Source organism: Zalophus californianus, chromosome 9 (genome assembly GCF_009762305.2).
Source record: "Zalophus californianus isolate mZalCal1 chromosome 9, mZalCal1.pri.v2, whole genome shotgun sequence".
NCBI classification, from domain to species: Eukaryota; Metazoa; Chordata; class Mammalia; order Carnivora; family Otariidae; genus Zalophus; species Zalophus californianus.
In genome coordinates this window covers 71,695,795-71,720,096 of record NC_045603.1, presented here as the reverse complement: position 1 = coordinate 71,720,096, position 24,302 = coordinate 71,695,795, and the positions used below count along the sequence as shown (strand labels likewise).

General features: G+C 34.1%; 1 protein-coding gene across 4 annotated transcripts in view; it reads left to right on the top strand.

Moving 5' to 3' along the window:
* The window catches only part of CNTN1 (contactin 1), a 381,883-nt gene that overhangs the window by 247,421 nt on the left and 110,160 nt on the right, over positions 1-24,302 (top strand). For all 4 annotated transcript variants that reach the window (XM_027593329.2, XM_027593330.2, XM_027593331.2 and 1 more), the window contains one exon: positions 18,106-18,226. In XM_027593329.2, the coding sequence (XP_027449130.1) occupies positions 18,106-18,226 (121 nt within the window). The remainder of the gene's footprint in view (positions 1-18,105; positions 18,227-24,302) is intronic.

Below are 24,302 nucleotides of genomic sequence, written 5' to 3'. Positions count from 1 at the left end.
CGTGGGTTTTTTTTCAGTAAGTACAATGCTATAAATGTGTTTTCTCTTCCTTATGATTTTCTTAATAACATTTTCTTTTCTCCAGCATACTTTATTGTAAGAATACATATAACATACAAAATATGTGTTTATTGACTAACTATTATGAAAATTTCCAAAGGAATGGCTCTTAGGTAGTTAAGTTTTGGTGGAGTCAAAAGTTATAAGTGGATTTTCAACTGTGTAGGGGGTCAGTGCCCCTACACTCTGTATTGTTCAAGGGTCAACTCTATATAAAAGGCAAATTGGCCACTGTTCCTACCTGCCTCTTCTCTAGAAAGGCCATTGGTTAGAAGCCTAAGATCAATTTAGAGCATATGCTTATTGAAGAAAACTAATTTTAATTTTAGAAGTCAATTATTAGTATAGAAATAAAAGCTTGAATTAACTCAGTAAAATAGCAGTAGAGTAGAATATTTAGGATATTTAAAGTCCTATGAAATCTGAAGATTGATATGTACATATAATAATCGTATCCTTTCAAATTTGTCTAGCTCTTTAATTTTTTTTCTAGAACTTTGGCTTTAAAAAGCCAAAACAAGCTTTCATTCAAGTTGAGTGAGACTGATTTAACTTTTCTTGTTAAATTTTTATTAGATAGATTATAAAACAACTATCAATGCAGTAATCAATGTTTATCCTTCTACATGTTAACTGTAAATTTAGTTCATTTCATTTTAATCTAACAGATCTATCTATAGCTGTAAATTTGCAGCAAATCTGATTGTCTTTCAGTTTCTGAACCAAACTTACACTTTAAAAAAATAACAACTGGGAAATGGCAGGGAACTATTTTAACATTATACCATGTGATATTTTTCCTTATATGTCTGAAAATATTTTGATATGCTTAATCATAAACGTTCCCAACATTAGTAAAGTTGGCACTGATATCTTTAATAATTTCTTCAAATTGTGTTTTGTTTTGCAAGTAAAGCAAATACTACTTAGTTTTTACTCATCTTAAGGAAAAATAAGTGAGCTAAACAAAGATCTTACCTAAAAATTAGACTTTTGAATTTGCTTAGTTTCTTGCTGTTATATATTGAGTAATTTCAAAACTACAACGACCGTAGTTCATATAAGTAGCTACTTAACAACTGCAGTGAAGTCTTCGTAAATAGATTTAGGGGTGTAAATTGTCCTAAATTAAGCTGAAACTTCATATGTAGAGCTTCTTTATGTTCTTCAAAATAATATTTACATTATATTTGTTGAGGCAAATAAAAATTTCCAAAAAAAGAAATTAAGAAGAGAAAAAAGGAAGGAAAAGAGAGAGAGAGGAAGGAAAGAAAGGAGGGAGAGAAAAAAAAAAAAAGGAAAAGAACCCCATGGCTTAAAAAGAGAGGAAAATAAAGAAATAACTGGAATAGTAATTAAGAAATAAATAACAAATTGGATCATAAAAACCTAAAAGACTTTGGTCATTACTTACTGGACTCCTTTTGCTGATGATAGCCACAGAGGTTGATGTACTTGTCCCTCAGCTAATCCAGAGCAGAACCTAACTGCAAGCCCATGCTCTGGCCTCACTCACTCACATTTCACCTTCAGTCCAAGTAATGATCAGTCGTAGAAAACATGCTCACTGGCTCAATATGTAACTTAATTGAGTAAAAATATCAAATGCACATTTGTAACACATTAGATGGGCAGGCTGATTCAGTTCTCGAAATAATTAAAAAAAAACCTAGGCAAGAAATTTATTTTAAAATAAATTATTAAACGTAATTCTATCTTTTGAACTTAAGACCTATAAAGCCTTCTGTTGCATCTTCCTTCTCTTTTAAAGCAAACTTCAAAGTCAGACTTCACTGCTAAATGCACCACATGAAGTTTGAGTAAAAACACTGTTATGTGTTTGATCCATCTTTTGGTAGATCATCCTAATGACTAATAATTGCTTCTGGGGGCATTAACAGACCGCTCTCAGAAGGAGCAGCTCTTCTTATCTCAAGCTTAATGAATCAAAAACATGAGAATGGCAGGTACTGGAGACAGCAAATGCAAAGGAAGGAATATTGCTGACTGCATTTGTCGATTATTCAAATTGCATGGGCAAATGTGTCAGTAGATAATTTTGGGGGTATTCTTAAATAATGTTTTGATATTTTATTTGATTCTGGCAACATTTCAATTAGTGAATATCATTTGTTCATTTAAAAATATTGTACTGTGTATATACCACAAGCAGGAACAGTGATGGGCACTAGGGTGGATAAAACACTGAATAAGATAAATACAGGCACTGATCCAAAATAAATTAGAGGTACTCTGTGAGTTTAAAATTCAAATGTAAATAATTTGATAGCTCTTAAAACTGATATTATCATCATTAGTTTTAATAAGTTTAATTGCTAAAAGTAATATCCGAGGCTCTAATTAATGAAGAAAGAATATATAAATCAAAATTTAAGTTTTTCATTTCTACAAAGTAAGTTTGTATTTTCCAATTTAGTTTCAATGATAAATTTTATTCAGTGTCAAGTATGCTTTGATTTTAGCTTGCTCTTCTCAACTTTGACCACCATGTGGCAACCTTGCATAAGGCTTCAAATTTCACAGCCTAGAATTATTAGGACTTGAAGTTTTATGAAATTAAACAAATAGATTTTCCCATAGTTAGGTCTAAGATATGTGATTACTAGTAATTAAAAATTTTCTACTTTATACTTTTTCAATTATATTCATATAATTATCAGGAAAAAATTAACTGTACATTTTTGAAGAGGTATATTTCTTTTAAGAATGTATATTGAACTCCCCCAAAATAAATTACATTGACATTACATTTAACGATCCTACTTCATGAAAAACTCTTTTGAATTAATAATTTAAAAAATATATAGATGTTAATTTTAAAGCTGTGTGTAAACACTTAATACTGATTATAGAAAAATGTAAGTATCTAATTTACCTGTTACATCGCTTATTCTTTCATTTAGTCAATAAACATTCACTTAGTGTTATATTAGTATATAAACAGGTTCAGGAAATGTTTCATTTGAACTTGAACTTATGCATAAGGAGGATATTAAGAATATATATAAATATATATGAATCATAAATTTAAAAAAATTGAAGCTTTGATACAATAAGCATATAAGCAGTTTATCTGGCATTCTTTTATTCTATCAAAGTTATGGGGCAAATACATAAATTTTTCAAGTCCAGCTACAAAATGGCTTCTATTTTGATTTTCCAGCTCAATAGCTGCTTACTCCCTTAGAGTAAGTGCAAAAGGCAGAATCATTTTACTTATCAACTTAATTTATAACTCCTTTTGTTCTGGAAAGGACTTAAGACCATCCACCAAAAAAATACAGATTTGTAATATACCGTTTTATGCCTCTCCCATTGTGATACCTGATCTGTGGCAATTACTTTTTTTGATAACCATCTAACTTTTGACATCTCCTTTGAGTCATTTTCTTTCAACTATTTAACAACAATCTCCCTGTCAGAGCCATTATCTTAGTTAACCACATGAGTTAAATTTTCCAATTCTGATTATTGCCACTATCATATCTTTTTTCCGATTCTCTTAATACACATAAATGTCACCATTGTAATTCAGCAAGAAGTTACTATGTATCTGTTTTGAATTTATAAATAGCGTATGAATTGTTCAGAGGCTTTGCCACAACCAATCCTGGGCACTAGGCTTCATTTTGTCACTTATTGTGGACTCTGAGCCAGTGATTAAACCTCTCTAAGCTTCAGATTTCCCTCTCTGTAATATTTTATTAATAATTCACTTACTTCATTCAGGTTTCTTCACCGGGTTTGCGAAACTGGTTACTTCATAGTATTTGTGTGAGGATTCAATGAGAGAATGCCTATAAAGTGCTTGGCACAAGTTCTGGCAGATTGTAAACAGTTATTATTAATACTGTGTATAATAGAGCAATCATTCCCAACTGAAATTTCTAGAGGCTATTGCCATATAGTTTGTTTTTTTTCTGCTTACAGATCTCAATTTTCATACTTTAATTCTTGCATTGCTGCTACACTGGGTAGCTAATCTGAAACAAAAATTTCCATCTATTTCCTTGCTGGGGGAAATGGGAGAGGTAGTGATAGTCAACATTTATTGAGTGCTTTCTGTTTGGCCAGCGTTGGGTTCAGTGTTTTTCATGTGTTTCTCAGTTGATCATCACAGCAATCCTCTATAGAATACATATTATTGTGATTTTTCTCAATTTTCAAAATGAAGAAAATAAGGATTAGAAAGGTAAAGTAATTTGCCCAAAGTAATCATACCATTTGTTGATGACAGGGAAGATTTGAAACCAAGGTCATCTGACTACAGACCTTGAGGACTTCGCCACTCAGTTTCTAATCTGTTGGTTAATACGCCTGTCTGTGTCTGCTTAAATAACCCCCCTCCCATTATCTGAAGCACTATAGGACCGTACTGTTTAACTAATTTATTCTATAATTTTGTTTAACAAACTTTTACGTTCTCTCAACCTTATCCAAATTACTTCATTCTCCCTATACTATTAGCAAGTTTTGCAATACATTGTAAATCAAGTCTACATAGTTTCAGGTGGTCTTTAGTTCTAGGATATTCTTTTTAAGATCTCTTTTAGGTAGGTAGGTAGGTGTATGTGTGTGTTTGCAAGTATATGGATTTGCTTTTTTCTGCCTGTATAGAAAACACCGTTCCAAAACAAAGGAAGACAGATCTCTTACCCTAAGGTTTTCTTTTTAAAATAAAATATTAATCATATGGAACAGGTCACAAAATTGTGCTTAAATTTGAGACATATATATTTCATACTAGAATATATTAGGAATCTGAACAGAAATTTTGCTTCTGCATGTCCAAAGGGAGAGAATAGAGGGGCAGGAGAAGAGGGAGAGTGGAGAAGGAACAATAATAATAAAAATGTTATTGGATCTCTGTTATTGCTGAGCAAGAGGATGAAGATTGTCCAGAATTATGGGGTAAAGGTTGGAAGAAAAAAGGAAGGTCAGGCCATAATCCAGGCAAAGGCAAGGGTCAAATTAGAGCTGAAGAAAGTAGAACAGAAGACTAGCAGGCACAATGAGATGATGTGAGCCCTAAAATGGTGGTCCTAAACTGGGAGCAATTTTTCTCCCCAGGGCACTTTGGCCATCTGTGGAGACAATTTTGGCTGTCGCAGCTATGGTGAAGAGGGGGAGGGTTATGTATTATGCACATCTGTTTAGCACAGGTGCTGCTAACCATCCTCTAATGCTGAGGACAGTCCTCCACAACAGAGAATTATCTGGTCCACATTGTCAATGGTACCAAGATTGAGAAATGCTACAGTCAAGGAAGATGAAAAAAGAGAGACTTAGGAATAAAGAGACCAGCCACTGAAAGGTTTTAAGCATGATGTGTTAGAAACAAAGAGAAATTGTTTTGAGCAGATGAGAGTGCTTAGAACAACAACAACAACAAAAATTATAATAGCTAGCTAAAACATTTTCCAAAATAGTATGAGTAGTAGAGAATGATAGATTTCATGTGTTTTGTGAATTTAAGACTTAAATTTTGATGGGCAGTGGAAGAGAGAAAGAAATATGTAAAACATATATAATCCCTTAACATAGTTCTGTGACCCCCCACAAAACTCACAAAGACATTCTATTCTACCTGTTGCCAAATCCTTTCTCTGCTCTTATGAGTAATTAATTGATAAGCATGAGAGCATTCTGATAAGCGGGTAAAACATTCTGTTATACTTCACTCTGCGTAAACATGTAACTTTACTGGCCTTCCTTTCACTACCCTAATAAATTTTACTTATACCTAACTGTTGTCTTTTATTTGCTATTTTCCAGCACTAGGAATGGAGGTAAGTATCTATGCTCACTAGATGTGTCTATACATGGGTTGACTTCTTTTAGATCATTATACTTCCTGTGTAGAGACCATGTCAGCAAGGGTTATTCTTTAGCACAGTACCCCATAGTCTGGTCCTTAGTAAGCATTTGTTGATGTCAGTGCTAAGTAAATGGATTAGGACATACATCAGCAAGTCTTTGTTCTTCAGAAATGTATTGCCTTGGAAGAATCTCCAAAAATTCATTCAAAGTTAAAGTCCCTTTTGTTGTACATAGAACTCCTTACATACCTAAGCATCACTGCAGTAATTGTTCTGGCAAAATATGGGAAGTATTTAAAATAAAAAGAGGGGAAAATAAATATGTAATCTTTTGGTATCTTAAGAATTGTAAAATTTTACATGTGGACTTTGATGTTTTACTTATGATATCACACTAGAAATATACTATTTTCATCATTAGCTGGCGTATTCCAAAAAAATCTAATTTTTTCACTTTGTCTTTAAGATCGGAACAAAGATCTGGAGTTTTGTTCTGGTTTGGCCTTTGACAAGTTATATGACCTTGGTCAGGACAGTCATTCTGAGCCTTAGGCTTCTCATCTACCATGTGAGGAAGCTGGGCCACATCAGAAGTTTTAAAATAACAAGAATGAGTGTTTAGTAGCAGAATCCTTTCTGCAAAGAGAATTTAAATCAGAAGACCAACAAATAAAAAAGGTGAAAGTGAGCTTGCTCTAAGTAAAGAAATTGTGTGCATGTGTGGGTATATGTGTGGGAGACTACAAGGCCACATCATGATGCCTCTTGTTTATTCCTGTCCCTCAAAACTTCCCATCTGATCCCTTCCTTCTACCAAGTGATCCTTGAAGAGGTTCAGAACCCCAAGGCTAATGGGAACCAATGTAAAAACCACATGAATTAATATCAAATTTACTTTCAACTCTAAAATACTGGTTCTAAATCCAAGGCTTTGATGTTTTGTCCATCAGTCAAAATGATTATAGAAAATGTTCTTCTTTTTGAACTTTAATTGAAAATTGTCCAAATGATCAAAATTGGACTCTTCAGCCATCAAAATAGACAAATTTAAAGATATTCAACATTTCCATTGATTCTACAAATATTTCATGATCTCTTAGGAATAATTCTAGACCACTTTCCTAATTTATTTAAGTTTTTATATTTATGATGATATAACTTCATTTTCATAAGATTTTTAAGTCATACCTTTAAAAATATTTTTTCACATTCAGGCAATCTTAATGCTGAAATATTACTTAAAGTAACACTAACTTAAATATTAGGTAATATTAGGAAATTAGTGTTAATTATGTTATGTGTGAAAATGGTTTGTGATTATGTAAGAGAATTGACTTTTTGGGAGAGTCAACTTAATATTTGAGGAATGAAGTATGATAATACCAGTAATTTGTTTTTCTATTTGTTCAATAACAGATGGACACATTGTATGTAGAGACAAGGGAAGATAGAACTAGCTATGTAGATAATTAGATAAAGCAAACATGGTAAATTGAATCTAATGGTTTTTATTCAGGTGACCATGATACTATTCTTCTATTCTTCCTATTTTCTTTTTTCTATGATTTTTTTTATGATTACGTTATGTTAATCACCATACATTACATCATTAGTTTTTGATGTAGTGTTCCATGATTCATTGTTTGCATAGAACACCCAGTGCTCCACGCAGAACTATTCTTCCTATTTTCTTATGTTTGAACATTTTAATAGATTAAAAATTTAATAAATAGATATGTAAAATAATAACACTGTATTCTTTCTGCTATGAGAAACTACCCGTTTTTACCTACCGAACTGTGAACTTAAATCCCATTGTCTGATTCATAAAACAGTATCTTGGAGACAGTTCAACCTGGTTAAACCAGTAAGATGTGTTAACTATGGAGCCTTCCACCAGCCACTTAACTGAAAATCTCAAATTCCTTGTCTTTAAAATGGAAACATAGGGGTGCCTGGGTGGCTCAGTGTCCCATTCTTGATTTCAGGTCGGGTCATGATCTCAGGGTCATGGGATATGGAGGGCTCCCCACTCAGGGAGGAGTCTGCTTGAGATTCTCTCCCTCTTGTTCTGCCCCTCCCCACTCTTGCGTGCACACATTCTCTCTCTCTCTGAAATAAATAAATCTATTAAAAATCTATGGATCTATAGATTCTATAGAATCTATAGAAAATACAATAAAATCTGTTAAAAAGTACAATGAAAAGGAAACAAATAGTCTCACCCTGAGTACTATAAAAAATTAAACAAGAAAACATATGTACTCCATGCAGAATGTGCCACTCATTGTTATACGCGAACAATGCATCGTGGAACACTACATCAAAAACTAATGATGGAGGGCGCCTGGGTGGCTCAGTTGGTTAAGCAACTGCCTTCGGCTCAGGTCATGATCCTGGAGTCCCGGGATCGAGTCCCACATCGGGCTCCCTGCCCAGCAGGGAGTCTGCTTCTCCCTCTGACCCTCTTCCCTCTCATGCTATCTCTCATTCTCTCTCTCTCAAATAAATAAAATAAATAAAATCTTTAAAAAAAAACTAATGATGGAATGTATGGTGATTACATAACATAATAATAAAAAATTTGAAAAACAAAACAAAAAACAAACAAACAAAAAAAGAAAACATATGTAAAGTAGTTAGTACATTGCCAGACAAACTAAAAGACACGTAATAAATTAGATCAGGTATTCCCAGGAGTTCGGGAGTAGTGGCCACAGTGGTACAGCAACAATGCAAGTAGCAGAAGCTGTTTTTGTAGTAGTATTAGTCGCAGCAAAAGTATTCTATCAACAGCAACAGTACTACCAGTAGTGGTGGCTATAGTTAATAACAGTAATGCATCCTCCTCCCCAAAATATGATTAAGAATAGTATCTATCTCACAGAGTTGCTCTTAAGAGTGAGTGAGTCTGCACATGTAGAATATTTATTTATAATAGTCCCTGGCACCTATGAAACCCTCTCTAATTATTTGTTGTAAATCGTGTTGGTGATGGTGGTGTTGAAGTTTGCAGTTGCAGTGATGCATCTGCTATAGTTACTCCTTCTTTAATCTAACAAGCCAAAAGTAAAAAGAAAAGTTAATTTTTCATGGATATAGCATGTATCAAACATATTTAATAGCTTTTGCTTATCAGTTTCTAGAATATTCTCTTTAAAGGTTATTCTTTCCTTCAACCTTCTGTATGTGCCCCTTCCTTCTGAGCTTCAATGGAACAAAAGAGATGTTTTTGTTGATATATAACTGCTATGAGCTCTAAGCTTTATCTCAACCTTGTATGTACCATCCAACATATTTCTTTGTTCATTATGATTAATTAAATTTGTTAATACAACTTAGTAATTCAGATTCATTGATACTGCAAGGATGAATTTGTAGAGTCAGTTCATGGGGGAGGGGGAGGAAAGGAAGGGGCATTTATATTTTGGAAGTCTTTTAATTTAAATTTGGGAAATTTCTAAGCGGTAAACCACATCTACACTTTGGAACATCCCTGAACTGTGCTATCACAATTTCCAGTATGTGATTCAACTCTCTTCACATGAAGGGAAGCATTTTGTAATTCAGCCAAGCTGTGGTTTTTTAGTGAAAATATAGAGAGCATTCATATCTAATTTGTGGCTAGAATGTGCTGAGGTCCATGATCTTTACTTGCTTTGTAAGCGTTCTGTCGACCACTGAGAACCTCAGCTTCTCCTGAGGTATGGAAAGAGCTATTACCATTTATAAAAATTTCAGGAAAGCTTTTATACATACACAACTATATTGGAAATAATATAGTATATTTTTCCTTTGCTTTCCTTCTTGAGATATTTCAGTCCCACACCTTTACCAAATACAGAGCAAATGAAAATAAATGTTGTTTGCTTATTATTGCTTTACACAAGTAGTCTATCATTATGTACCTAAGTCCTAATGTTTAAAACAGAGCTGACATTTAAAAGTACTTTAGCAGTGAACTTTTAGAATAGTTTAATTAAAAGTTTAAAGAGTTTACTTGGAAGATTCAATAAATATAAATTTAATATAATATCTTAAGACATAAAATAGGTTGTGTTTTTCATAACATGTGAAAAGTATAAAAATCATGACCACATTATTTCTCTGAGAATAAGATAAGTGAATATGTAAACAGCAATATGTTTCAAACTGAGAGTCTGGGGGGGGAAAGAGCAATTTTATTAAGAAAAAAAGAATATTAGGTGTACAGAATACAAATATTTTATAAAAGGCAATTACAGTGTCACAACTTGTTTATTTTTATATTATTTTTCTGCCCTCAATTTTTTTATTGTGAGGAGGTGAATTAAAAAAACACTTTAAATTTCTGAGGTGTTTTATTTTTTTAATTTCAGCCTAATCACATGACTGCTTAAAATACTGTGAGTTTAGCAACAGGATTATCTTTCATTTAGGCATAGGAAGCAACCAAAGAAGTGTGAGTTCACATAATGAAAGCATGTAATAGAACTAAGTGCTTTTTACTTTTGTGCAAACATTATTTTCCTCAAATATAACTTATCTTCATCATAATAACTTAAAAAGATTTTACTTAATATCTTTCCATTACTGAATATTTAGTGTCATAATGCAGTGCTAATTAAGAATGTGAAAACACATTAAAGCAGTGTGTTTTACAAATATACAGTGTTTAAATTATTTTATTTTTCTCACTAGAAAATTACTCAGAAATATGTGCCAATTAGCCTTTATGACAGCTCAAGAAAAACATATGACCTTCACCATACACACACATTTATTCTCTCCTTGCCTCAAATACTTTTTAAAAAGTTATAAATAATAAAATAATATTTCTTTACCTCCTCTTTTAGATGAATTCTATTTAGTAAGGGAGTATGAAGAGTTAGGCCAACTACAAAGGGGCACCATCCCCAAGGCCATCTTCACTTCTGAAATGAACTACAAATTCCAGGGGTTGCCAAAACCACCCTCAGTTTTGATTTGCTAGAAGGGACTCACAGAACTCCCTGAAAGCCATTATATTTATGGTTACAGTTTATTATAGGAAAAACATACAGATTAAAATCAGCCAACAGAAGAAGTACACAGGGCAGAATCCCGGAGAAGTACCAAATACAGAGCTTCCATTGTTCTGTCTCTGTGGAGTCAAGATGCATTGCTTTATCAGCTTAGGTGTGTGGCAGTATGCACAGAGTATTTCCAAATGGGAAAGCTCACCTGAGCTTTGGTGTTCAAAGAGTTTATTGGGGTTTAATCATGTAGGCATGGCTGAATGATTGCCCAAACGGTTAATGTCAGTCTCTGGACTGACTGATACCCCATGACCCAAAGCCCCTACCCTAAGTCACTATGCGGTTTCAGACCCTAAGTCTAAAACGTATTATACAGGTGTCTCTAATACCCACTCTAAATCACATTGTTAGACTATCCAGTATGACCCAAGGCAAAGAAAGACACTTTAGATTACCTTCCAGCAGCTGAGGAAATAGCAGACCTCCCTTGGGGCAAGGCCAGATTCTTTACAACACATACAGGTAGCTGGAAAACGTAGAGGTTTCCATTCTCTTATATGTTCACTGCATTTTTTTTCTAGAAATTTACACATTATTGCTAAAACTTTTATTTCCTCATGAAATTAGTTCATAAATAGTTTGAAATATATTATTAATGGCAGTTTATCTCATGTATATGGTTACCAACAGTTGTTCTCAATTCAGTTATTTTATCTTATAACATGGTCATTATCTTACCTGAAAAAATCATACAGAATTACTAAAAGAATTTAGTAAGAACATTTTAGATAATAGGTATTTATTAATTCATTTGTGTAATATTTATTTGCAGAATTCCTCCTGTATGTCAGATATTACAATAAGTAATTCGTATATAATAATAAATAAAACCTAGTTCCTCCCTCAAAAAATTACAGTCTAGTAGAAGACACTGTACACATATGTAACACAGGGATACAATGATGAACAAAACAGGCATATTCCTCCTCACATAAAACTTAGAGTCCTCTAGGAAGACCAACTTTAATCCTATAATTATAGAGATATTTTATTGCTGTTGAGATATATTATATGACATAAGGTAAAAGGTGCAGTGACAAAATATAACAAGAGAAAATGGAAAGTCTTGCTTGCGGAATGAATTGGTATTGGTGAGTGAAGAGTGTTTACTTAGGTGAATGTGATAAGAGTGTGGGGATATGAGGGGATCACATTCCAAGAGAGGAAATACCATGGAGAACCAGAGATGGGAGAGAACAAGGTGCATTTCAGGTCCTATAAAGGGAATGTTCTCCTGGAGAGCAGAGTAAATGATATGGCACTAGCTGAGCTGGAATATTGGACAGAATTTAGAAAATGGAGCCATATTGGCCATATTCCAGGAAGAGGAAAAATTTTAAAGCTTTCAGTAAGTTGTATTTTTACAAAGAGGGGTGAGTTGGTCATATTGGTGTTTTTAAAATGTCACTCTGTGTGCCAAGGAGAGAAAAGAATAGAACAGGGGTGGAGGTTGTGACCAAGCAGAGAAGAGTAGTTTGGTGGGAGATGTTGGTAGCTTAGAAAAGGAAAGAGAGTAGTGATGGAAGGAATGGATAAATTCAAGAATTTATGATGGAATTATAAGGAAGTTGAAGAGGAAGAAGAAGAGGAAGGGGGTTGAGAATGTCCTCAAAGTTTCTGGGAAGTGTGTTGTCATAGATGATTAGAAAGTTGAATATGTGGGAAAAGGTCAAATGCTATCAGAAGTCAAATAAAATAAATTGAAGATGTGGGGACCAGATTCAAATGAATTGAGGAGTAGGAGATAAAGAAATGGAAAAAAAAAATCTAAGAAAGTCAGGTTTTGAAGAATAGGTATTATCTGATCCAAGCAACCATCATAGAATTAAGTAGCTTAACATGAGGAAAAAGGAATAATTCTCTGTTTCCAGGGGCAAGAAGAGAAGATCAGAGAGAAGTAGGAAAGGCGAGTGGGAGTGGGTACCAGCAAGGGCACTGGCAACGGGAAAAGCCACTGAGAAATCCCTAGTAAAAATATGGCCAACAGGAATTTAATAATAAAAATATGTAGTGAATGGTAATTTTCAATGTTGATTTGCCCTGCCTTGTGGGATACAGCCAATTCCATCATCTTCCATTCAGTAAACCCACCTTACTAGGGGGTACTTTGTGTTATTAGGTTTTATGACAAAATAGAGAAAGGACTGAACTTCTTGTCTGGTACTCCTTGGTGTGACAAAGAAGTAACTGACCATTGGAGCAGAAGGAAAGTACTCTCCTACCCAAGGAATTTGCAGAAATCTTGGGAACGAAATTTTTAGACCTCAAGGTACAGGAAGACCCCCAACTGACATTAAATTGTATAACCTCTAACTACATTTTTACCAAGACTGGCTAATATCAAGGAACAGTGCATGTGGCCATGGACCTGTTCTTTACATGGAGATAGTAGCATTCTGTTACAACCAACAGAATCAGTCTGCTCACATTATAACTAGCAATTACAGGCATACCTCGTTTTACTACATTTCACTTTATGGTTCTTTGCAGATTATGTGTTTTTACAAATCAAAGGTTTGTGGCAACCCATTGTTGAGCAAGTCTACTTGCACCATTTTTCCAATAGCATTTGCTCACTTTGTGTCTCTGGATATTTTGGTAATTCCCACAATATTTTAAACTTTCTTTCATTATTATTATATTTGCTAGATCTGTGATCAGTGATCTTTGATGTTACTATTGTCATTGTTTTCGGATGCCAAGAACTGTACCCATATGAAACAGCAAATTTAATAACTGTTGTGTGGGTTTTGACTGCTCCACAGACTAGCTGTTCTGACTTTCTCCCTCTCCTTGGCCCTCCCTGTTCCCTGAAATCCAGCAATATTGAAATCAGGCCAATAACCCAGTGATGGCCTCTAAGTGTTCAAGTAAAAGAAAGAGTTTCACATCTCTCATTTTAAATCAAATGCTAGAAATAATTAAGCTTAAAGTGGAAGGCCTGTTGAAAGCCAAGACAGGCCTGAAGCTAGGACTCTTGCACCAAACAGTTAGCCAAGTGATGAATACAAAGGAAAAATTCTTGAAGGAAATTAAAAGTTCTACTCCAGTGAACATATGAATAATAAGTAAGCAAAACAGCCTTATTGCTGGTATGGAGAAAGTTTTAGTGGTCTGGATAGAAGATCAAACCAGCCAAAACATCCCCTTCAGCCAGAGCCTAATCCAGAACAAGGCCCTAACTCTATTCAATTCCACGAAGGCTGAGAGGTGAGGAAGCTGCAGAAGAAAAGTGTGAAGCTAGCAGAGGTTCATTCATGAGGTTTAAGGAAAGAAGCCATCCCTATAACATAACAATGCAAGGTGAAGTAGCAAGTGTTGATGGAGAAGCTGCAGCAAGTTACCCAGAAGATCTAGCTAAGATCATTAATGAAGGTGGCTACGCAAAACAACAGATTTTCAAAGTAGACAAATCAACCTTATATTAGAAGATATTATCTAGGATTTTCATATCTATTTAAAAGTCTCTGCAACTTCAAAGGACTGCCTGACTTTCTTGTTTGGGGTTAATGCAGCTGGTGAATTTAAGTTGAAGCCAATGCTCATTTACCATTCTGAAAATCCTATGGCTGTTAAGAGTTATGCAGAATCTACTCTGCCCATGCTCTATAAATGGAACAGCAAGGCCTGGATGACAGCACATCTGTTAACAACATTTTAAAATATTCAATATTGTTGAATATTTTAAGCCCACTGTTGCAACCTATTGCTCAGAAAAAAAAAATTTCTTTCAAAATATTACTGCCTGTTGACAATGCACCTGGTCACTAAACAGCTCTGATGGAGATGTACAACAAGATTAATGTTTTCATGCCTGCTAACACAACATCCATTCTGTAGCCCATGAATCAAAGAGCAATTTCAACTTTCAAGCCTTATTATTGTTTTACATTTATTATTGAAATACAATTGACGTACAATGTTATATTAGTTTCAGGTGTACAATATAGTAACTCAACACATTCTATACATTACTCAGTGTTCACCACAGTGAGTGTAGTTACCATCTGTCACCATATAACATTATTACAATATTATTGTCTATATTATCTATGCTGTACTTTTCATCTCCATGACTTATTTATTTTATAACTGGGAGTTTGTATCTCATAATCCCTTTCTTCTATTTTGCCCATTCCCCCACCAACCTCCCCTCTGGGAACCACCAGATTGTTCTCTGTATTTAAGAATCTGTTTCTTTATTTTTTCATTCATTTTGTTTTTAAGATTTCATATATCAGTAAATTATATGGTATTTGTCTTTCTCCATCTGACTTATTTCACTTCAAATAATACATCCAAGTTGTATTAAATGGCAATATTTCCTTCATTTTTGTGACTAATAATACATTGTATGTGTATAGAAGGACACTTGTGTTGCTTTCATATTGTAGCTATTGTAAAGAAGGCTGTGATAAACACTCAAATTAGTGTTTTCATTTCAAGTCCTATTATTTAAGAACTATATTTCATAAGGCTGTAGCTGCCATAGACAGTGATTCCTCCGATGGATCTGGGCAAAGAACATTGAAAACCTTCTGGGAAGGATTCCCAGTTTTAGATGCCACTAAGAACACTTGTGATTCATGGGAAGAGTCCAAAAATATCAACGTGAACAGGAATTTGGAAGAATTTGATTCCAACCCTCATGGATGACTGTGAGGTGTTTAAGATTTCAGTAGAAGAAGTAACTGCAAATGTAGTGAAAATAATAAGAGAACTAGAATTAGAAGTGGAGTCTGATGATGTGATTGGATTGCTGCAATCTTATGATGAAACTTGAACAGATAAAGAGTTGCTTGTTATGGATGAGCAAAGAAAGTGGTTTCTTGAGATGGAATCTACTCTTGGTGAAGATGCTGTAAAGACTATTGAAATGACAACAAAAGATTTAGAATATTATATCAACTCAGTTGATAAAGCAGCAACCAACAGGGTTTGTGAGGATTGACTCCAATTTTGAAAGAAGTTCCATTGTGGGTAAAATGCTGTCAAACAGCATCACATGCTACAGAGAAATCTTTCATTAAAGGAAGAGTCAATTGATGGGGCAAGTTTCATTGTTGTCTTATTTTAAGAAATTGCCACAGACACTCCAGCCTTCAACAACCACCATACTCATCAGTCAGCAGCCATCAACATCAAGGCAAGACCCTCCACCATCAAAAGATTATGACATGCTGAAAGCTCATATGATGGTTAGCATTTTTTAGCAATAAATTAAATTGATGCACGTATATTGCTTTTTTAAAAAAGCTTTATTTATTTGAAAGAGAGAGAGTAAGCACATGAGCAGGAGGGACAGAGGGAAAGAGAATCCCAAGCAGACTCCATGCTGAGTGTGGAGCCCCACTCAGCGCTCAGTCTCACCACCCTGAGATAATGGCCTGAGCCAAAACCAAGAATCAGAAGCTCAACTGACTGCACTACCCAGGTGGCCCTGTAGGTTGCTTTATTAGACATAATGCCATTGAATACTTTAATATATTGTTAAGTGCCATTGCATACTTTAATATAGTGTAATGCCATTGTGGACTATAATATGGTGTAAACATAACTTTTATATGCACTGGGAAATTTAAAAAAATTGATTTGAATTACTCTATTGTGGTGGTCTAGAACTGAACCCGCAATATCTTCAAGGTATGCCTATATTCTTAACCTCATTAATTAAAAAAGTATAGCAAACCCAAACACTTCCAGAACCAGCAGGAAATTTGATATATGAAGGGGCCACTGGCAAAACCTATGGTGAAGCAGAGCATTCATTCCACATGCAGTCATTAAAAGAATCAAAATTTAAAAATGTGTAAGTCTATTATATTACATAAACAATATCCTCATCTATTATGTAAAATATTAACCTAACCATTAATTTTTCATCTTTTAATATAGCTGGATATTTATGATTAGAAGAGTAAATCAGTATACTTAGTTCTCCAGAAAACCAAATGTCTACTTAAAAATTGAGTTTTCCAGGGGTGCCTGAATGGTTAAGTCTGTTAAGCATCTGACTCTTGGTTTCGGCTCAGGTTGTGATTTTGGGGTCATTGGATTGAGCCCTGAATCAAGCTCTATGCTCAGTGGGGAGTCTGCTGGAGATTCTCTCTCCCTCTCCTTTTCCCCTCCTACTTATTCTCACTCTGTCTCAAATAGATAGATAGATAGATAGATAGATAGATAGATAGATAGATAGATAATTGAGTTTTCCAAATTCTTCTCTAGATGAATAGTTTGGAGATAATGAACATGGACTTTGGATGCTCCCACTACCAAACAAGCTCAGTGACCTTAGTTAAATTATTTGGCTACTCTAAGTCTCACTTTTATCTTTAATAAAATGGACAGAATAGGACCTATCTTATAGGACTGTAGTCAGAAGAAAATGAGATTACACACACACACACACACACACACACACACACACACACACACACACACTTGCATAGCCCAGAGCCTGGTTCAGTGTGGGCATTCAATAAATACTAGCTAATTTTAGAAATTGCATTGAAATAGTGCCTTGTCTTTCACAGGCAAGAGTCCCTCAAGCCTTCTTCAAAAAATGTATATTGAACAAACACTGGGAATAGAGCAGTGAACAAAACAAATATCCTTGCTTACATGGAGTTTATGTTTCAACCAAAACAGAAAATTTTAGAATTGCCCATTTTGACAGTATCTTACACTTTTAGTATCTTTGTGTAATTAACTGTAGTACATCTCGAAATTAATCAATTAGATTGGCTTTGCAAAACCAAATTCTTCCTAGTCATATACCATTTATTTATCTTCATTGACATTTAGCATGAAGAGTTTTAGACTTTGCCATTTATCTTTAAAAGGATGAATGAAATAGTTTCATCCCTTAGTTTATCTCTGTATGGTCCTCCCTCTGATAATAGGAATAATAGAATGTTAAAGATATTTGGGCTAAAAAGGATCTTAATTAATTCACTCACTTTACTTTTTGCTTGAGATACTGAAGACAGACTTGAAGTAACCTAAGTAAGGACATAATTAGTGTATCTAAAAAAGATACTTTTAATGGCGCTCATATTGTTAGGGGAAAAATGTACCTCTTGTATCCTAAATGCCATATAATTGGTGAAGATTGTAGTGATGTGAATGACTGCTATTTTTGCTAACAGCTGGACTCCAATGGGGAACTGCTTATCCGAAATGCCCAGCTGAAGCATGCTGGTAGATACACATGTACCGCTCAGACAATCGTGGACAATTCTTCAGCTTCAGCTGACCTTGTTGTTCGAGGTAAGAATTTCAACATTTTAAATTTACAAAACCAGAGGTATTTGACTTGCATAACTATTGTATAATCTTCTGGTAACTCTGGTATGAATTCTTATATATTTAGAGTCTTGGTCCTTGAGACTAGCTCCTCGTCCATGCCTAAGAATGATTTATGCCAGACAAGTAGTAAACAACACTGATTTTGTTTGTTTTACTAACTACGTATCTTCTAGAAACTTATACCACATACCTCCTACTAAATGTTTGTGTTTTAAACTTAGTCTTTACCAGAAGTTCTCAGTTTCTGCTAATACTTTTCATGTGTTGAGTATAGTGTTTTTCCTTTTGTATTTTTTTGTATGGAAAAAACATACTGGTGCTGTTTGCTATACCTTGAAGTGTTACATATTTATCACTATCATTTTAGAATAAAAAGTTAATTTATACATCTATCATGTTTCTATTTGTTGCTGGTTTTTAGGCTAGTGCTTTTGTTCTTATATATAATTGAGTATATGCGGCAATACACCCTTATTGAAAGTATAGCCCCCTTGATACTGTCCTTTGCTGTATAGCTGTGAGGCCCACTCAAAACTTCATCCATTGGCTCTTCACTCACTGCCTACAAAACAAAGACCACTCCTTTTAACTAAGTACCAAAAAGCTTCTTGTATTAACTTCAGCCTTTTTAGCTTTAATCTTTTACCATTCCATGTAACCAACTCCACGGTCCAACCAGTCCACAGAAATATCCTAGGGTTTCTACTTCCATTCCTTGGATCACAGCATTACTTCCATGTCCTATAGTCATTGTTTGTGGCCCAAATCTTAAGCCATCCTTCAAGGCTAGGCTCAAGGATTGCCAAATTCATGAGTCCTTTCCTGATGTCCCAAATATGTGTCCTTTTCTTCTAAACTTTATTAGCAGTCAATACTTTCTTTAATGTGTTTTATAGCAATCTGTGCATATGAGTCATCTTCTCTACTAGGTTGTGGAATTCACATATGCATTTTTTATTAATCCTTAAGCAAGCTGAAGAATTCTATCCCGTAGTTTCATAGCTCTCTTTATCAGTCTGTGTCATGTTAAAATTTTTATTTTATTCCTTTTTATGTTAAAATTTTTATCAGTCAGTTTTTGTACAATTAAACAAATAATTAATAAATGAGATGATATCTGTGGTTTGTCCTCATACCCCTCTAGATCTAATATAATTTCACCCAACCTCATATATCTCCTGCAGTTGCCTCTTAGAGCAGTGGTAATATGGAGTCCTCAATTCTCCATCTGGGGAAATGCTGAAAAGCCCTTTATTCCAGCTGAACATATTCTCCAATAGAGTAATAGAAGTTCAGCTGAAGTTTCTTTATCCAAATGAACTTAGACATTCATTCCATATATCCCTTATGCTAAATTGAAGAAAGTTCATTTAAGTTCTGTATTTTCATTGAAAGTATTTTATGATCTGGGACATCTATTATATTCAAGAGTCATCAGAGAGGGGGACTAGCTCACTGTTTTTTTCTAGTTAGACTACTAGCTGTTAAGCCATTTTCGACAATAGCCTATGTATATATTTAATTGAAATTGTTTGCATATTTAAAAATTCACATTATGTTACAATAGGGATTATGTTTGGGGCATCTGGGTGGCTCAGTTGGTTAAGCACCTGACTCTTGATTTCGGCTAGAGTCATGATCTCAGGGTTGTGAAATAGAGCCCCCCATGTCGGGGTCTGTGCTGGGTGTGGAGTCTGCTTAAGATTCTCTCTCCCACCCTGCCCCCCTCCACCTCTCCCACTTTCTCTCCCTCTCTAAAACACAACAAAACAAAAACAAACAACAAAGGGGTTATGTTACCATAATTACAATGTGGTAAATTCCCAGTATTCAGAGGGAAGAGGAAGTTAGACAAATGCAGTCAAAGAGCATCAATGGTATTATCCACACATACTTAGGTAATTAGCAATCATCATAATGTATATTTTTTTTACAGAGGTAAAACTGATAAAAAAAACTATTTTAGGTATTGTATGGAAATATTAAGTGTTTTTTTTTAAGCTTTTTAGTTACAGGAAAAATACTCTAAAGCAATAGAACCTGGCAAGTGCACTCAGTAGAAATATGATATAACATTTTAGGTCCCTACACTACAGCAGGATATTAAAAAAACTCTACAGGTAGATGAAAAGTATTACCTAGCCCTGTTAAAAGCCTACAAGTTGTAATCACTCTCCAAACTCTATTTCTAATAATCTAAAAGGTATTCCTTTTATGTCAAGAGAAATTTGCAATTAAAATAGTCAAATATATATGTGCATAGCTTGTGTCAAAAAATGTATATAAATTAGACCTTCAAATATGCTTTATATAATTAAGTCATGGGATATAAAATTAAACAATTTTCTATATTTATTATAGTAATGATGAGTATTATATAAGAAAATATAGCATACCTCAAGTAATATTATTATTGGTCCATTTATCCACTTAATTATGTTTTGTCATCTAGTCCAGGAAATCATAATCTGTTCCTTGGACAGGCTTCAAGGGGTTCATGGACTTTCTGAAATCATATGCAAAATTTCATGTGTGTGTGGCATTTCCCTGGGAAGAGGATTTATAATTTTCATCAGATTTCCAAAGCCAGCAATGGCCCAAAAGGCCATTTTTGGCCCGGAGGCCAAGAAACTTAACCTGCTTTTCTTTCCTTCCCTCATCTAGATCAAGACTCTCTAAAAAGAAAAACTAAGGAATATTCACTTCATGCTAGTAATAATAATAAAAAAAAACCCTAACAAGTTCCATGTAGTGAGGTCTAATAGCTCATTTAAATTATGAATTGCATGTAAAAAATTAAATTTTCACTAAACCTTTCAAGAATATATCTGACTCAAAACATATTAAATATGTTACATATTAGACATTAGATATCTTTAAGAACTTGCCAGATTAGAGATGAAATAATTCTTGTCACTAATTCTAGTGACCTAAATTGCAGATTCTGAAATTAGTGCAATGAGTAGGACAGTGAACAGATTAGAGAGGAAAGTAATTTCCTGATGATCACTGAGAAATTTTTTGGGCAATAGAACTAGCTTAGTGCATAAACTGTTATGCTCTATGTAATGAAAATAGAAATATTCAGACATAACTTAGATAATATGGTTTCTTTTAGCCTATGTTACCTTGAAGGGAATGAATACATAATGAAAATTATTGCAGCTATTCGTGTGTGCGTATGTGTGTGTGTGTGTGTGTGTGTGTGTGTGTATAGTAATAATCATGGATTGGTGAGTGTGGGTATGTGTAAAATTTGATAAAAGTAATTTGTATGAGAGAGAAAAATGTATTTTAGGTTTATACCTTTCATCATTATTTTAAATTGAGTTTAGAATAGAGGCAGTGAATTAGTTAAATCTGAGTGTTTCTAAATATAAAACTGGAATTAAATATAGAAAAAATATAGACAAAGGAAAGTGTAACATCGGATCTGATTTCATGGAGCTTTTTACCCAGAGAAAACTCACCTCCCACCTTTTATCTGTTTATGTATGATAGGATTGAGAAATAAGGAAAAGAATAGCAAATGTTGTCAACTAAAAACAGTTTACAAAAAATGGTCCAATAATCATTTATAAGTCATTGTCTATGTAGCAGCCATAAATGTTTACGTTTAAAAATCTATAGCACTTCAATTTTTTTACCCCCTAATTGAGTCCGCAGGTGCTCAAGGATTAGACCATAAAAGTGGCACATATTGTCGTTCCTCCATGTAAACAGTTTCAAACCCTGGAGTCATATTGGCCATGTAATTTTCACCTTTGATTTCCAAAGCTGCCCTTTATGCTATTTCTATCCTTTCACTTTGGATATATTTCTGCTAGTCTTTGTACAGTATAGAGATTATTTTTGCAAAAGTAACTTTTATTCAAGCAGTATTGTCCTGGAAGCCTTACACATAGAATTCAGGTTGCAGTGATTGGAAGAAATCAAAACTATTTACTTTACTGGCAATATGCTAATTCAATGTTCTAAAACTCTTTCACTAAAAGCACCACAATTTTTGGATAAACCAATATACATTCTTCCTCACAGCCCTGGCGAAGGCAAAAAACTACCCTCTCTGAATAGCAAGCCTTCAAACCAGCCCCTTCAGGAGTCCAACAAATTTAGATAAATCAAATATGAAATTATGTAAAAAATGACAAGAAGCCATAATGAGAGAGAATCAGGAGTTAGATTGATAACAGTAGTGTTTGAATTCAGAGTACAATACATATTTTAATCATTGGAATAAGAATGAGAATATTCTTGCCCAAATCTTTAAATAAATAAAAGAGGAAATGGTAAAAATGAGTTGGAAACAAGATACTATAAAAATGAGATTTTGGAGGAAAAAAACAGGAGTAATACCTATAAATGATAAACACAATCATTGAAAATAAAAAATCAATAGGTTAAACAACAATCAGAGACAGATTAGAAAATGGGGGAGGGGAAATCGGAGGGGGAGACGAACCATGAGAGACTATGGACTCTGAGAAACAAACTGAGGGTTCTAGAGGGGAGGGGGGTGGGTCAGCCTGGTGATGGGTATTAAAGAGGGCACGTACTGCATGGAGCACTGGGTGTTATATGCAAACAATGAATCATGGAACACTACATCAAAAACTAATGATGTAATGTATGGTGATTAACATAACAATAAAAAATTTAAAGTAAAAAGAAACTAATGATGTAATGTATGGTGATTAACATAACATAATAAAAAAAAGGAAAATGAGTAGGGACCTAAGAGATAGTATATGAGGAAACAAACACAAATAAATAAACACAGAAAGACAAAGAAAAATTATAAAAATGAGATTATTATATAAAGGATCTAATGATAAAGCAATATTTGTCAAATCAGATTACCAGAAGGAATATTAGATAAAGTAGGAGAGAAAAGTTTTCAAAAAGATAATAACTACAAATTTAGGAAGATTAGTGACAAATATAGCTTCTCATTTTTAAGAATCACAATGAAATACAAGAACAATTAATGAAAATAAAATTGCAGAACATTAATAACCAATAGAAGATTATAAGAGCAGCAAGAGGCTGCTCTTATTTTTTTTTTTGCAAAGGCATAGCAATACACTGACCACAGACTACTCAGCATTAGCAATAAAGAGTCACAAAGTAAAAAAAAAAAAAAGTCACAAAGTAACGGGGGGAGCCAGACTTCACAATGGCCCCCACTCATTTTGCTTTCTGGTATACCAACACTTGAATAATCCTTTTTACACTGGGAGTTGCTGTATATGCCAACAGAAGTGACATTGCTGAACACTGTCATAAATCACATCACTTCTTCTCCCTTGGTTCTTGGAACTCTCAATCTGGAGGAAGCCAGCTGTCATGTCATGAGGACATTTCAGCAATTTTGTAGAGAAGCCTACATGAGGAGATAAGATGACCTACTGATAACCAGCATCAATTTTCCAGTCATTCAAGTAAGCCATCTAGAGAGCAGATCCTCCAGGCAAGCTTTCAGGTAACTGTAGCCTTGGCCAAAATCCTCATCAAGAACTCTCCAGCTAAGGCACTCAAGAATTCTTAATCCACAGCAACTGTGAGAGATAATGTTTATTGTTGTTTGAAGCCACTGGGTTTTGGGGTAATTTGTTATGCAGCTGTAGATACTACTCCAGCCATGGAGTAAAGTTTTCAGTATGCTAAACAAAAAGAAACTGTCTATCAAAAATTGTATATCCAGACAAATTATCATTCATAATGAGGAAAAATAAAGTTATATTTGGACAAACAGTAACAGAGTTTATCCCCCAAGAAAATGTTATGTATAAAGGAATGTCTGATGGGTAAAATTCAGGAAGAGAGGAAAATAATTCCAGAATTAAATTCTGAGATGTCAGAAAACATGGTGAACAAAGAAATTAGTAAACATGTGGGTAAATCTAAGCAAACTGAGCTAAACCAGACTTCAGGATATGCTGTGGTCTGGGTTTGAAGGCTGATGAGAATGATAATTTGCCCTCTGATCAAGTTGGTAGTTGCTTTTATGTCAGACTTCTAGTAAAATAACAAATTA